General features: G+C 39.6%; 1 protein-coding gene across 1 annotated transcript in view; it reads left to right on the top strand.

The window, feature by feature from the left end:
* The window catches only part of nck2a (NCK adaptor protein 2a), a 53,332-nt gene that overhangs the window by 34,437 nt on the left and 5,463 nt on the right, over positions 1–13,432 (top strand). Inside the window, exon 2 of the mRNA XM_055015035.1 lies at positions 3,260–3,501. Coding sequence (XP_054871010.1) covers positions 3,276–3,501 — 226 coding nt within the window. The 5' untranslated portion in view covers positions 3,260–3,275. The remainder of the gene's footprint in view (positions 1–3,259; positions 3,502–13,432) is intronic.

Below are 13,432 nucleotides of genomic sequence, written 5' to 3'. Positions count from 1 at the left end.
ATGCAGGAATATTCTCACCCACATGCTTCCTCATACACAATCAGCGCTGGTATTTCCATCTAGCTGTGTTTGACTCAGCAGGGGGGTTTTATTCGGAAACAGTGTGCATGATTTGTAAATAACTTAACCTGTTACCATGATTCAACAGCTCTTTTAGAAGTATCTATTACAGAGGAGTCAAACTCATTTTAGTTCAGGTTCCACATTCAACCCAGTTTCACCTAAAGTGGGCCAGACCAGTTAAATCACAGCATAATAACCTGTAAATAATCACAACTTCTCATTTTTCTGTTGTTTTAGTGCAAATCAGTTCACATTTAAGGAATTATCTTTTTACAAAACATCATCAACAACCTGACATTTCTTAAGAAAAATTAGTTCAGTTTCATCAACATTCATCCTCAGTTTATCATTTCCACATTACAACTTCCAGATCAGAGTGTTTGTACAAAGGAACACAACATTTAGTCACAGATGTCTGGAACTGAATGATATAATATTTTGCTTTATGATCAAATCAAAAAAAGTCAGATAAAAAAAACTACAAAAACAAGACAAAATATTACAAAAATGAGATACAAAATGATACAAATGAGACAAACGACATGAAACAAAACAAAAATGAGACAAAATATTAGACAAAAAATGGACAAACAGCACAAACGAGACCAAAAATGACAAAAGTGAGAAACAAAATGAGTAAAAAATTAACAAACAACACAAGCAAGACAAAAAACCCCACAAAGCAACACAGAACAATGAATAAAGCAACACAAAATGACAAAATAAGACAAAAAGACAATCAAGACAAAAAGGAAACACATGAGACAAACCTCAAAAGTCAGACAAGAAAAGACCTCAAACAACAAAAACAAGACAAAATATTACAAACATAAGACACAAAGAACAATGAACAATCTAATATTTTACTATATGATCCAAACAACTTGTCATGGTCTAGAAATTATTTTAAATTTATAGTTTTACTAATTTGCAATCTGCAGTTAATGTCTTCTCTGTAAATTTTACACTTTGAGGGCCGGATTGGACCCTCTGGAGGACTGCTTTTGGCCCGCGGGCCGCATGTTTGACACCCCTGATCTAGTATATCCAGTTGTGTTATGGATGTGGAGTGTTATAAATGAGCATCTCACAGTTGCTGCTGATAGCATTACATAGATAATAAAGATATTAAGTAGACAGTTTTATTTCATTACTTAGGCTGAGCAACTGCTGATGCAAAAGCTTTATAGCAGCACTTTCACCATTCATTCAGCAGCTTTTCATGCACCCTTACCTTTAAAGGGCCTATTTTTATCTGTTGTACTTCCTTTATCCACTCTAACTTGGTTGTGAGCTAAATATGCCATGAACTGGATCACTGACATGCTTCTCATACCACGAGAACTGTGGCTTTTATCACAAAATTTTTTTTTACGGAGCAGGAATAAATGGAATGACATCAAATAAATGCTCTTTATGCCTTCATGCATATTGTCAAGAAGAGCCTTTCCCGTCTGACGGTCTCGTGAACAGTTAAGGTGGTCCAGCAGACCCATGTCAAATGACTTTACCTAAAGCCTGGTGAAGTAGAGCATGTAATCGCTCACTGCCTGTCTGAAGAAACTAATAGGCAAGGTGTGTTTGTGTGTGTGCAAGTGCAGGCGCATGTTGAATGAGCACAGAAATTGATTTTGTGTGTTTGTGCTGCTCTCTATCACAGAAACCTTTTCAGATGTGCTTTTTTGGGGGTCAGTGATTTTAGAGCTGCTGTTGTTGTCCAAAAACGTCCATGTTTTCCACTCTTGAAGTGAGTTAGTATCTTCTTCAGGTGGAAATGTGGCTCCTCCATGTTGTGGAGTTGCTGATGATGAATTTCCATCCAGAGAATGATTAGTATCAGTGCCAGTTTAGAGGCTAAATGTTATCGCAAACATTAAGCCCATGTTTAGCCTGGTTATATAATTTGGCCGTGTAACAGACCGACAACCAGTCAAGGGTATATATCCGGTCTAATGTCCAGCGTGAGCTGGGATTAAAGGCTTGTAAAATTGTATGCAGAGATGGATATGGATTATTTTGTAATGACTTCTCACTGGGCAGTGCTGAGCCTGACAGATACCCTTCAAAATTACCTTTTGCACTAGAAATGATATATATATATATATATATATACTCACATATAAATAATGGCTTGTATTGGGTATATTTTACAGTCTTGATAATATCCACTACCTTTAATAATTTGGCAAAATAAATCCTTTGTTCAACCTCTGAACTCTAAGCAGTTTCCGGGGTTTTTTGTTGTTGCTTCAGTTGCATTTTTGCCTCCTGTGAGCTCATTTTTCACTGCAATATAAAGTGGCTCGATGTAGAGAGAACTCAAAATGTCTTCTGTGTAGTTAGACACAGTTAGGACATAAATCATGAAGTAGAAAACAAATATGAAAGTAGAATTTCCATGATTATATATACCTTACAAAAATTGAAAATATCTGTTCCACACGTTTTCAAGTGCTCACGTGTTTCCAATACTGCTAAAATAATTTTGTCACTATATACTGTAGATATTTATTTTCCTTGCTGCTCTGTGTACAGCCTGCAGTTCAGCCCAGTTCAGGTGAAAATATTTTCCCTTTTTGTCCTGACAATGTTGGTCACAGCTGAGTAGTTACTGGCTTCTCGATTGCAACAAGAAGTGTAGAATCTTATTGCAGAATATGATTCGTGAAACCACATGTCCTGTTTTTTAAACAGGACATGTGGAATAAAATAATATTGATGAAATATCACAATATTCGAGCGCAGATGTGGTCGAGTTTTTCAGCATATCACACGCCAGTAGTTCAAAGAACATCAGAAAGTTGAAAATCAGACAGTTCTTTCTGTTTCTACAGCTTCTGGGCTGATAAATGCTGTAATTTTGAAGTTTTTTTTTTAAAGGAAATATGCCAGGTTTGGGGTTTTAGAGGGTTAACAAAGAACAACTTTGTTGTTGTGGCTCATTCATTTCAAAATTCACCAAAAGGCTCCAGACATCGACTCATGCAAACACAGTATTTCCTCATTATTATTTAATCATAATTCACTCAGGTTCCTTTGGTCTGCCCCCTAGTGGCCATCTCAAAATGTGTTCATGTCTACAAGAGGCTCACTGAAGCACTTGTGTTTGTTTTGTCATCTTTATCCGGGGACACCAGTGATCGTGTTGAACTTGCTGTATGTTGATGTGTGACTCCATGTTCCTTCTTCTCCACAGGGGGACTCCATGAAAGATGACAGAGGAGGTGATTGTTGTAGCCAAGTGGGACTACACGGCCCAGCAGGACCAGGAACTTGACATCCGTAAAAATGAGCGTCTCTTCCTCCTGGACGACTCGAAGACCTGGTGGCGAGTCCGCAACACCTCCAACCAGACGGGGTATGTGCCGTCGAACTACGTGGAGCGCAAGAACAGCCTGAAGAAAGGCTCGCTGGTGAAGAACATCAAAGACACGCTGGGTAAGACATCGCTTGGACCTGCAAAGGTCGCCTGTGTTTACACGCTGTCATTGTTAGAAGATTATTTTCAGTAGCAGCAGAAAATCTCTGCACTCTCCTTTCATTGCTTTGTGCTCGCGGGTAGATGAGATCAGATGTGGCGTTAAACAGTGGTCAAGTGTGTGTCCTCGCATGTGTGTTAGCCTGAAATCTCTCCAGTGAAATGATTCCCTCACTGTGTTTCTGTTCTGGCTGGGAGCTGTCACTGTGCACTCCAGGGATCTGTTGAGTTGGCTGTTGCTCTCAGCTGTCAGCACAGTGTCTCTCAGTCCCCAGTCATGGCTGGAATACATTAGACTTTGTATGCAGGCATAGCTATCGGCTTCTAAGAGGGACTGTGGTACATATAGAATGTGTGAATTAAACTGTAGCGTTACGTGCTGAAACTGGGCAAGACAAAAAAAATAAACCCTACTCAAAAGATAAATGGGGCTATCTGTTCTCATATCCTCCAGTAATGAAGATGAAATAATGAAAATTGCATAGTTTCTTTTCATATACATCAGGTGTAATTTATAAAAAGTCTCTCCTTTAAGGCTTCTCCACACTGTGTGATTATAACAATCTGTAAGTTCCCAGCTTGCTACGCTGTACGACGTGAATCTAATAATCTTTGGGCACGACGTGAAGTTTGCTCTGTGAAGATTAAGGATGGAAACGCAGCTGAATCTCAACCTACGATGGATGTGAGTCGACGTGAACGAAGAACAAAACGTCATCAGCGTGCGCCGTCCATCCATGAAAAATAAACAACCGAAGCATAAATGGAGCTGGAAATGGAAATAGCCAAACAGGAACCCTACAATCACAGGGAAAATAGCATGTGTATGTGTGTTTGCTAGCCACTAATTCTGCGGCTATATCCTTCCACACTTCGTCCTTTTTGTCCGGTTGTTTTACGAGCTGGGGGACACGTCTAAAAGGCTTCTGCTGCTACAACTCTACCAGGCTGTCTTCTCTGTTTAAATCCCACATCCTAGTTTTGATGTGTTTTGTCTCCATAAATCATCTATCTGGGTTTATTGATCAGTCCATCATTTCATCCTGCATTTCTATTGGTTAGTTAGTTGTCGTAGGTCCAGCAGCATCACACTGTGTGATGATCACCCAGAATTTCTGACAGTCAGAATTTTATGACAGCTTGTCTTTGGTCGCCATGACGACGGCCATTCTTGAACCTGTCTCTCAGTGCGACGTAGGACCACCGATTTAGAGCCACGACCAAAGATATCACCTCCATTCTGTCACCGTTGGCATCTTTGTCTGGGACACTGAAAATCACACAGTGTGTAGAGGCCTTGTGTTACTGTTTAAGCACAGAAAAGACAACATACTTGTATTTGCAGCAAAGCCTTTTCCTGTCACTATCAACCAGTAAAACTGAACCATCATAACATTATCAGAAAAAAACTGTACAAATTTAATGCACAAAATAATTTATCTGTCTCTTTAAAAATAAATTAATTCAACAACTAAACAGATAATCACACATCATGTCAGACATTTTCTAATCCTGTAGCCAGATAAATCAATACTTTGGATTGCTGACCGAACTGCTGCCCTCAAATATTGATGATAGCAGAACACAACTACTGATAAAACTTTAGAAAATTGTGATGAACATTTTTCACAAATGATTGATCAGTTAACCCTCTGGACTGCAAGCTGTTTCTGGGCATTTTTTGCTCTCACTGTGGACTATTTTCCCTGCAGTATAAAGTCCTGTACCTCTGTGGAAACTGCAATCATATCTAGAAGTAGAGAGAACTCAGAAATGTCTTTTGTGCAGTATAACAAAATAAAAATACAATAAATAATAAAAAAAGAACGAAAAGTCACTATTGGCTTCATGGTTGTGCTGAGGAGTGCAGAATATTTAGTTTTTTACAGAATGGAGTAATGAAAAATGCTGTATTTTTGCTGTGATAAATGGTTTAATTTGGGTTATTTAAATAAAAGAAAACATTCCTTTTAAATCTGCCAGCAGGTTTGGAGGTTCAGAGGTTTAATAAACAACCAAATAGATAATTACACAGCCAGTCCCAGACATTTTCTACCCTGGAGCCAGATAAATTGATGCTTTTGAGTATTGACCAAACTGTGTCTGTTGGCAATGAATATTGATGGTAACATAACACAACACGTAGCTACTAAAAAACACTGCAACAGGGCTTTAGGTGCCTGTTCAGAATAAAAATTAGCAGGCTTTGGGAGAGTATGATGAGCATTTTTTTTACTTTTAAAAAAATTTTTACCAACTAAATGATTGATTTATTAGTTAAAAAGTTAACAATTGGATGTTCTTTCTTTTTAAACTTCATTAATATGACATTTTATTGACATTTCTGTAGTTTGCAGATGATCCAGACATGTATGTAGACACTTTTCCAGTTGGAACCAGCACACGTAGTGTTATGGTGGAGTGTACACGTCAAGTGATGCATAAAAGCAGAGATTACTGCGGTGTCATTTGAGAGCGTGTGATGCACAAAGCTTTCCCACATGTCTGTAAGCAGTGGCTTCAACCTTTTCCCAGTGCAATTATCTCCTGCGTCAGTATTTTGAGATGTTTATGTATTAACGGTGTGCTCTCCGGTGCAAACTGTCGCCTCTGAGCTTCTGCTTCAGAAGATTTTCCATCATATCTCTCAGGCTTCATGAAATTGGTTTAATTTATTATGACTGATAGTGAGACAAATTATCTCATAACCAGGTTTTAATAATTATCTGGCGTTCCAAAACTGTGTGATCTCATTTATTTTCATAATTTTTCTAATTTGGATGTGATGGCACAAAATGATTGGGGATAATGAAGAACCTACTCACAAATGCCACAGACGTAAAAACCACAACACATCCTCACTGAATGAGAAGCTATCAGCCACAGATCTGTGCTGGTGTACAGCTCAAGTCAAGACAGCAGGAATCTTAACCCCTGTGTTGACCCGTTTTAAAGTTTAAAAATGTGGAAAAAATCTATTTTCACAGTGAAACTTCAACATTTTTGGGAAATCTTTGAACATTTTTGGTGGAAAAAAAGAAATGTTAAAAATGTTTCTTAAGAGCATTCACAAAAAAATTTGTGAATGATTTTTATGTGAATGTTCTTAAAGAAAATATTAGAAGTTTTACTGATATATATGGAATCAGTTTAGATATTTTTAGGATTTTTTTGGAACATTTTTACTCATTTTTTGAAAATAGTTACAAGAATTTTCTTGCCAAATTTGGGGTGTTTTTTTAAAAAAAAACTTTTAAGAAATTGTTGGAATTTTCTTCCTGAAGGTTTTGCAAATTTTCAGAAATTTGGGGAATTTTTTTGATTTTTTTTCAGACAAGAAAGCAATACTTTTTGGTGCCCGTAAATGAGGACAGCAGGAGAGTTAAAATGATCGGTTTGCTTTTCTTTCTCGTAGCAGGAAAAGAGCTGGAGGCAGAGCAGCACTGAAAGGCATCTGTTTTGACAGTTTTAGTATTCAAAACCATTTTTTTATTTTGTCTAAATGGTAAGTAGAGAGATGGGCAGAAAATAGAAATATCTGCTGGAAATTGTGAAAAGGCGGAATGATCAAGAAGTGCAGTTGTAATAAAAATAGTAAGTGCGTGGCCCTGAAAGGCAGCCATATTTAGAATAGAAAGAGAGATGAGGGGAGTGTGGTCTAATGCGATGATTCCTCTCAGCTCCGTGGAAACAAGCCCACGGGGGGAAGCTCTATGTGGGCCACCGTGGCACAGCCTGCCACCCTCACCGTCTGCATATATCCCCCTCCTTTCACTCCCCAGGCTCAATACTGTCCACGTCACCTCGTCTTTCTGTCGCTGTGGGCTTTTCTCTGATCAGTGGTTTGATTAGTGGAGAAATCAGCTCCTAATGGTCAGACTGGGATGATGGATTCCCTCTCTGTCCTCTAAGTTACATATTGACTTCAACATTATGGCCTAGTTTGGTCTCAGTCTAAGTAGCACGCCTCCAGCCGGCAGCTCTTTAGTGTTAAAAGCTTGAGAAAATCCAATAGGCGAGAACACTTTGATGATGAAGTGATGAGCAGTAGGTGAGGTCAGAGGCTAATGGAACTTACTCACACACTTGAATAGAGAATCTGATTGGCTGAGAGCGCGATTACTTCATCCCCTGCACAGCGTTGCTCCTTCTCGCCTTTTTTCGTCTCTTCTGTAAGTCCACGTTGTGATTATGAAGCATCTGGAGAGTGTGTAATTACCGTTATCTCCAGCTTTTGCTCTTCATTTTCTGTGCTTTAGTGTGGCTGTATCATCGTCATCCATCTCGGCAGAATTGAACTACAAATTGGCTGCACGCTGCTTTGTGCCCCAGTTTCCTCTCTCAGGAAATAAAACACAGTAATGGGTGAATGGGCCGAGTCATTGCTGAAACTGGGCCAGTGCTCACCAGTGCAACTTACTGGCAAGTTAGATCCACGTCCACCTGGGTTTTTACGTCGGTGCGTGGGCGAATATGAGGCACTTTGTCCTGTCCTCAGATCAAATAGCTCTATATTCCTGCAGTCCATTTTACACCACAATTCCTAATGAACACAGTGTAAGTGTTGAGTGAAATAGCCCCATTTCCTGCTCAAACAAGCCTCAAATGGAGCTACAAATGTGTAGCTATATAAAGCGCAATATGTGGTCCACGGTAGTTCAGTCAGAAGTCCACTAGTAAGGGCTTAGATTTCTGCTAGAGCCTCCAAAATCCCGTTTAAAAATGGTATATACAGAGCATTTCCAGTATCTAGGTGTAACATACATATATACTTACACCAGTACTGTTGGTCGTTTGTGTTAAGAACTAGTGATTTGTGGCTTGTTCTAGTGGTCTAAAGGCCTTTTCAGATGGGATTAATGCTGCAGGGGGATGAAATGTGCTCGCTGGTAATTTTACTATAGATATGGTCTGCATTAGGCACAGACAAAGCAAAACAGACAAATAAATCTAATTCTGTTCCATATGAGAGTACCTCAGTGATAGATCCAGAAAGTTCCAGGACTGTTCTCAGTGTGTATTGGCGTACATGCAGCAGTGATGTGTCAGAATGCTGTGTTTCATCAGCATCGGGACCTGTGGACCCGTCTATGTATGTTTTTATGAATACTGATAAACATCCTGAAATGTGACGTGATGACATTTAGAGTACAGATCGATCAATATGGGACGTTTCTGAGACCTCAGAGGGCCGACAGACTGAGAGAGGAGCTGCATCAGACCTGAAGTAGCTCCTCTCATTTATCAGTAATCAGTGAACAAAAATGCAGATACCAATAATCAGAATAATGCCAAATATCGGCCACAATCATCGGTCTATCGCTATTTTAGAGTACAGATTTCCCTCGTCTGTCGCGGGAGTTACGTTCCAGACCCCCACATGATAGACGAACATCCACCAAGTAGCGACCATATTTATTTTATTATTTAGATGTATTTTAAGTAGGGCTGGGACTTCAACACATTAATTTCGATTATTTACAGAAGAAATAACGTGTTAAAAAATAATGCATTTAATCGCACTGAGTAACGTTGGCACACAAGAAAATTTGGTGAACAGTGAAGGAAGACGAGACGCACTGAGCTTGGTGGATAGAAAGTTTTCCTTTTAAAGATCTTCCTGATGGCAGCTTGGATAAAAGCCTGGTTGTGTGCAAATTGTACGACAAAGAGTTTTCTGATCACCTCAATGTAAAACATGTTGCTGTTATAGCACCAGAGCTAACGTTAGAAACGACAGTCATGCTAACGGCTAACAGTGTAGTCATCCCATAATAGACCACTTTAGAACACATTGAAAGTGCTTGAGTTTAAAAAAAAGTCTTAAAATGTTGAATAAAATCGCTATAATTGCACTTAGATTTGCAGTAATCTGTGAATGTAGCAGACAGATGAAAAATGCAGATAAATACAAATGAAACATTTTTGTGGTTTAAGTTTTTACTCCGTCGAGGCTCTGCCTCCTTGGAGGAGGAATAACCTAAACAACAAAAATATCTCTTTTAATAACTTAATTATAAACTTTTTGTTAATGAAAAAATTACATAAATAAAAATTGATATTCCTATAAAAAGAACCATCAAATGACACCATTTGGGGCGCCCGTATAGCTCAACACACACACACACACACACACACACACACACACACACACACACACACACACACACACACACACATACACACACACCTACACGCACACACACGCACACACGCGCACACACACCTACACACACACACACACACCTAAACACACACACACGACGCAGCTGGCCCGGGTTCGATTCCCGCTCGCGCCCCTTTACTGCATGTCTTCCCCCGACTCTTCTCCCCTGTTTCCTGTCTCTATCTCACTGCACCTATCTAATAATAAACTACAGATTTTATTTACAGTAAATATTATTTTAATAAATTTTAATTATTATTTTTAATATAACTTTTATATTATTTTCCATTTTTTAGGCTACAAACTGCTTATTTTACTGCAAAAATAATTAAAACAATGCAGCAATGGCAGAGCCGGTCTACGACTGAACTGTTGTGCTGCAATGCACCATGGGAGTTCAGGATGTTGGGAGTTTAAATGTCATTATTGTGGTTTATGTTAGTGTTCCAGTGTTTGTGTTTTATTGTGTTTTTGTGGTTTATTCAGCCTGGTTAGTTTGGTTCAGTGTTATGTTGTCAGGACCGTGAGTGTGTTCGATCACTTCCTGTCACATTTTTGAAATTGCTGTTCTCTGTGTGTCAAAATAAAAGCATCTGCCAGTTGCAGAGTGCATAAAAGGCAGATATTATATTTCTAGCGTCGTTCTTCAGTGCAGCTTGGCACAGTAATAGTTATGTAAGAATAACTACATAATGCAAAATCCTGCGATACAGGGAAAAGTCAGCAATACCAAATGCAACTTGAAGACCTGCGATACAGTGAGACAGCAAAAAGTGAACTGCGATATGGCGAGGGACCGCTGTACGCCATTCCACAGTTACATGCTGGCAATTCCACACGTTTTGGATACAAAATTCTCATTGGATTTGGCTCACTGTCACTTCTTAGTCTTCCCCAAAGTGAAATTTAGGTGGAAAGGTTGCCCTTTTGACACAGTTTCAGAGATTCAGCGCCCATCGCAGAAAGTTCTGGTCGTGTTTGCATGTCAGGACCTCCAGGGAATGTTGGAAGAACTGTAGCAGCACTGTTTTTCTGTATGCACAGAGAGAATACCTCAACAGCGATGGTGGCCAAATTTAAGTTGGACACAGCATACTTGGCTCTAATTTGGCCAAATGAAAACAAAAAACACTATTAATCCTCTTGTTGTCCTGCGGGTCAAAATTGACCCGTTTATAAGTTTGAGAATGTGGAAAAAAACATATTTTCACAGTGAAACTTCTGATGTCCACATTTTCAACATTTTTGGGAAATCTTTGATCATTTTTTGGTGGAAAAAAAGAAATGTTAAAAATGTTTCTTAAGAACATTCACAAAAAATCAACCAAAATCCAGTGAAATTCACTGAATTTTGGTTGATTTTTATGTGAATGTTCTTAAAGAAAATATTAGAAGTTTTACTGATATATATGGAATCATTTTAGATATTTTTAGGATTTTTTGGGAAGATTTTTATTCATTATTTGAAAATATTTACAAGAATTTTCATGTCAGATTTGGGGGATTTTTTAAAAATAAAACTTTCAAGGTAAACTTTTCAGGAATTATTGGACTTTCCTTCCTGAAGGTTTTGCAAATTTTCTGAAATTTGGGGAATTTTTTTTCTGAATTTTTGGATTTTTCAGACAAGGAAACAACATTTTTTGGTGCCTGTGAATGAAGACAACAGGAGGGTGAAGGGGATTCCTGTAGCTCAGTGCTTCTCAGTTTTTGTGTATCCTTTGCAAGCTGCTCCTCCAATGTACTTTGAAACATCTTTTGTATTCTAATCTAAATGTTCCACTTCATTTCCATGTGTCTTCTCAGACTATGTGGCAGGTTTTACTGGTTTTACACACAGTACTGCTTTAGGACCCTTTGGCACTTCCATTAGTAGCTGTGCAACATTGCTGGGGGTGATTTAAAAGGCAGCATACCTCACCTGTGATTCACTCAATGTGCTCCTAAATCACAGCACTTGCTGACAGTGTTAGTACTTCGGAGGGCCCAGTTGTGTTTTTAGATCTCTGCACAGGGTCGCATGCATCCAGTGGGTGGTGCAGTGTTGTGTATAGTCATTTAATACAGTAAGTTTCCCAGTGCCCTCTGCTGTACGCTATAGAGTGAAGCAATATGCTGCAACATGTAGACACTGAGGCTTTCATCAACTCACTTCCCTCTGAGTCGAAGTCCTCTGGGCTTGAAAATTGAGCCTCCTTTCACGAGATGAAGAGGTGGGTGAAGGTTGGGAGTGAATGTGTGGGAGGAGAGAGTGTATCCTGCTGCTGCTCTAACCAGCAGGCCAGAGCCTTGAAGTGGAAATGAGTGAAGAAGAAAGGTGTGTGTGTGTGTGTGTGTGTGTGTGTGTGTGTGTGTGTGTGTGTGTGTGTGTGTGTGTGTGTGTGTGTGTGTGTGTGTGTGTGTGTATCTGTGTGTGCATTCAGGTGTTTTTGCTTAGCTCCAGGGAGTGTGTATTCAGTGGCGTTGTGTGTGTTTCCGCTCTACCTCATGGCAGCAACATTTTATTTTTCCTAAAGGATCACCTGAAGTCAACCTTTTGTGTTTGGCTCCAGCTGATGGAGGGAGAGTACTAGAATACTCCTGCATATCCCCAGCTGTAGATATGCAGGATGCACACTGCTATCCATAAACATGATCTGCTTGTTATTCCTGTCTCATCCCTCTTTGCGTTTTTGTCAGCCGTGATGTGCTCGGTTTCCTGGATGTGTGAGAAACAGCTGCCAAGGGACCCCTCGTCTTTCTTCATTCCATTTCTTCTCTGCCAACAAGTTTCATGCTACTCTGTGTGAACCCGGCGATTTTCAAAACAATGTAAATGTTCTCTTCAGCGGTGACATTTCTGTGGCATTTCAGCGGGCTCTGTTGCACAAACGGGGTGATCAGCTGTCAAGAAACTCACAGGAGTCATTAGCAGCACACATGAGCCTCGCCTGTCAGTAAACGCTTCAAATGTCGTCAGCCTCGTGGTGTATCATTGTTATTTTAACATGAAAAGAGGAAGACCTCCTCGGTGATGTTCCACTGGGAGACTGTAGAAACTTAGGGTCGTGCTGAAGTGTGCAAACATGTTTAAAGACTCGTCTCTGAAAGTACATGAATGGAAAAGTCAGACAGGTAAGATGGGGCTGACTTTAGTCCTGGATGTGTCTGTCATTATCAAGCCCATGGTGCCTGCTCCACTTCTCATTCCCTGTCTGCAGCATCTATTTTCAGCCTTTTGATTTGTATAGATGTGGAGATGATGTCGACAGAATACCAAGCAGATAATGAGCTTTCATTTCATTCGGAATGAGTAGAGGGACACCTCTGTGTTAATTCTATTATCAGGAGTATCAGTCTGTCCTTCACCACTGAGGTTTCTCATAAGATATCCTGTATCATCAATTTCTAAAGTATTTTTTGTGCTTCTGATGCTTCGAGGGCCCCCTGAGTACAACTTGCAGCCTCAATTAGTTTCCTGCTGACCTTAACTGCCTCCACTTCCTGAGGAGCTGAGGCCGTTGGCTGCTACCTCCAGCCTAGTTCCAGCCATCACTCTGCTCGAACACCAGCTCTCATTAGTGTTTAGATGATTGTTTCAAAGTTTAAAACTACTATATTTTGCTTTTTTTAGATTAACAATGGATCAGATGACTTCCTGTGTTCAGAAGGTGCTTACTTGTAGCGACAACCCCACAAATTATCACAAGCATTTTTGCTCAGATTTACAGAGCATTTGATTTTAT

The sequence above is a fragment of the Amphiprion ocellaris genome, chromosome 11 (assembly GCF_022539595.1).
Source record: "Amphiprion ocellaris isolate individual 3 ecotype Okinawa chromosome 11, ASM2253959v1, whole genome shotgun sequence".
Taxonomy (NCBI): Eukaryota; Metazoa; Chordata; class Actinopteri; family Pomacentridae; genus Amphiprion; species Amphiprion ocellaris.
This window is presented reverse-complemented; position numbering and strand designations above follow the sequence as displayed.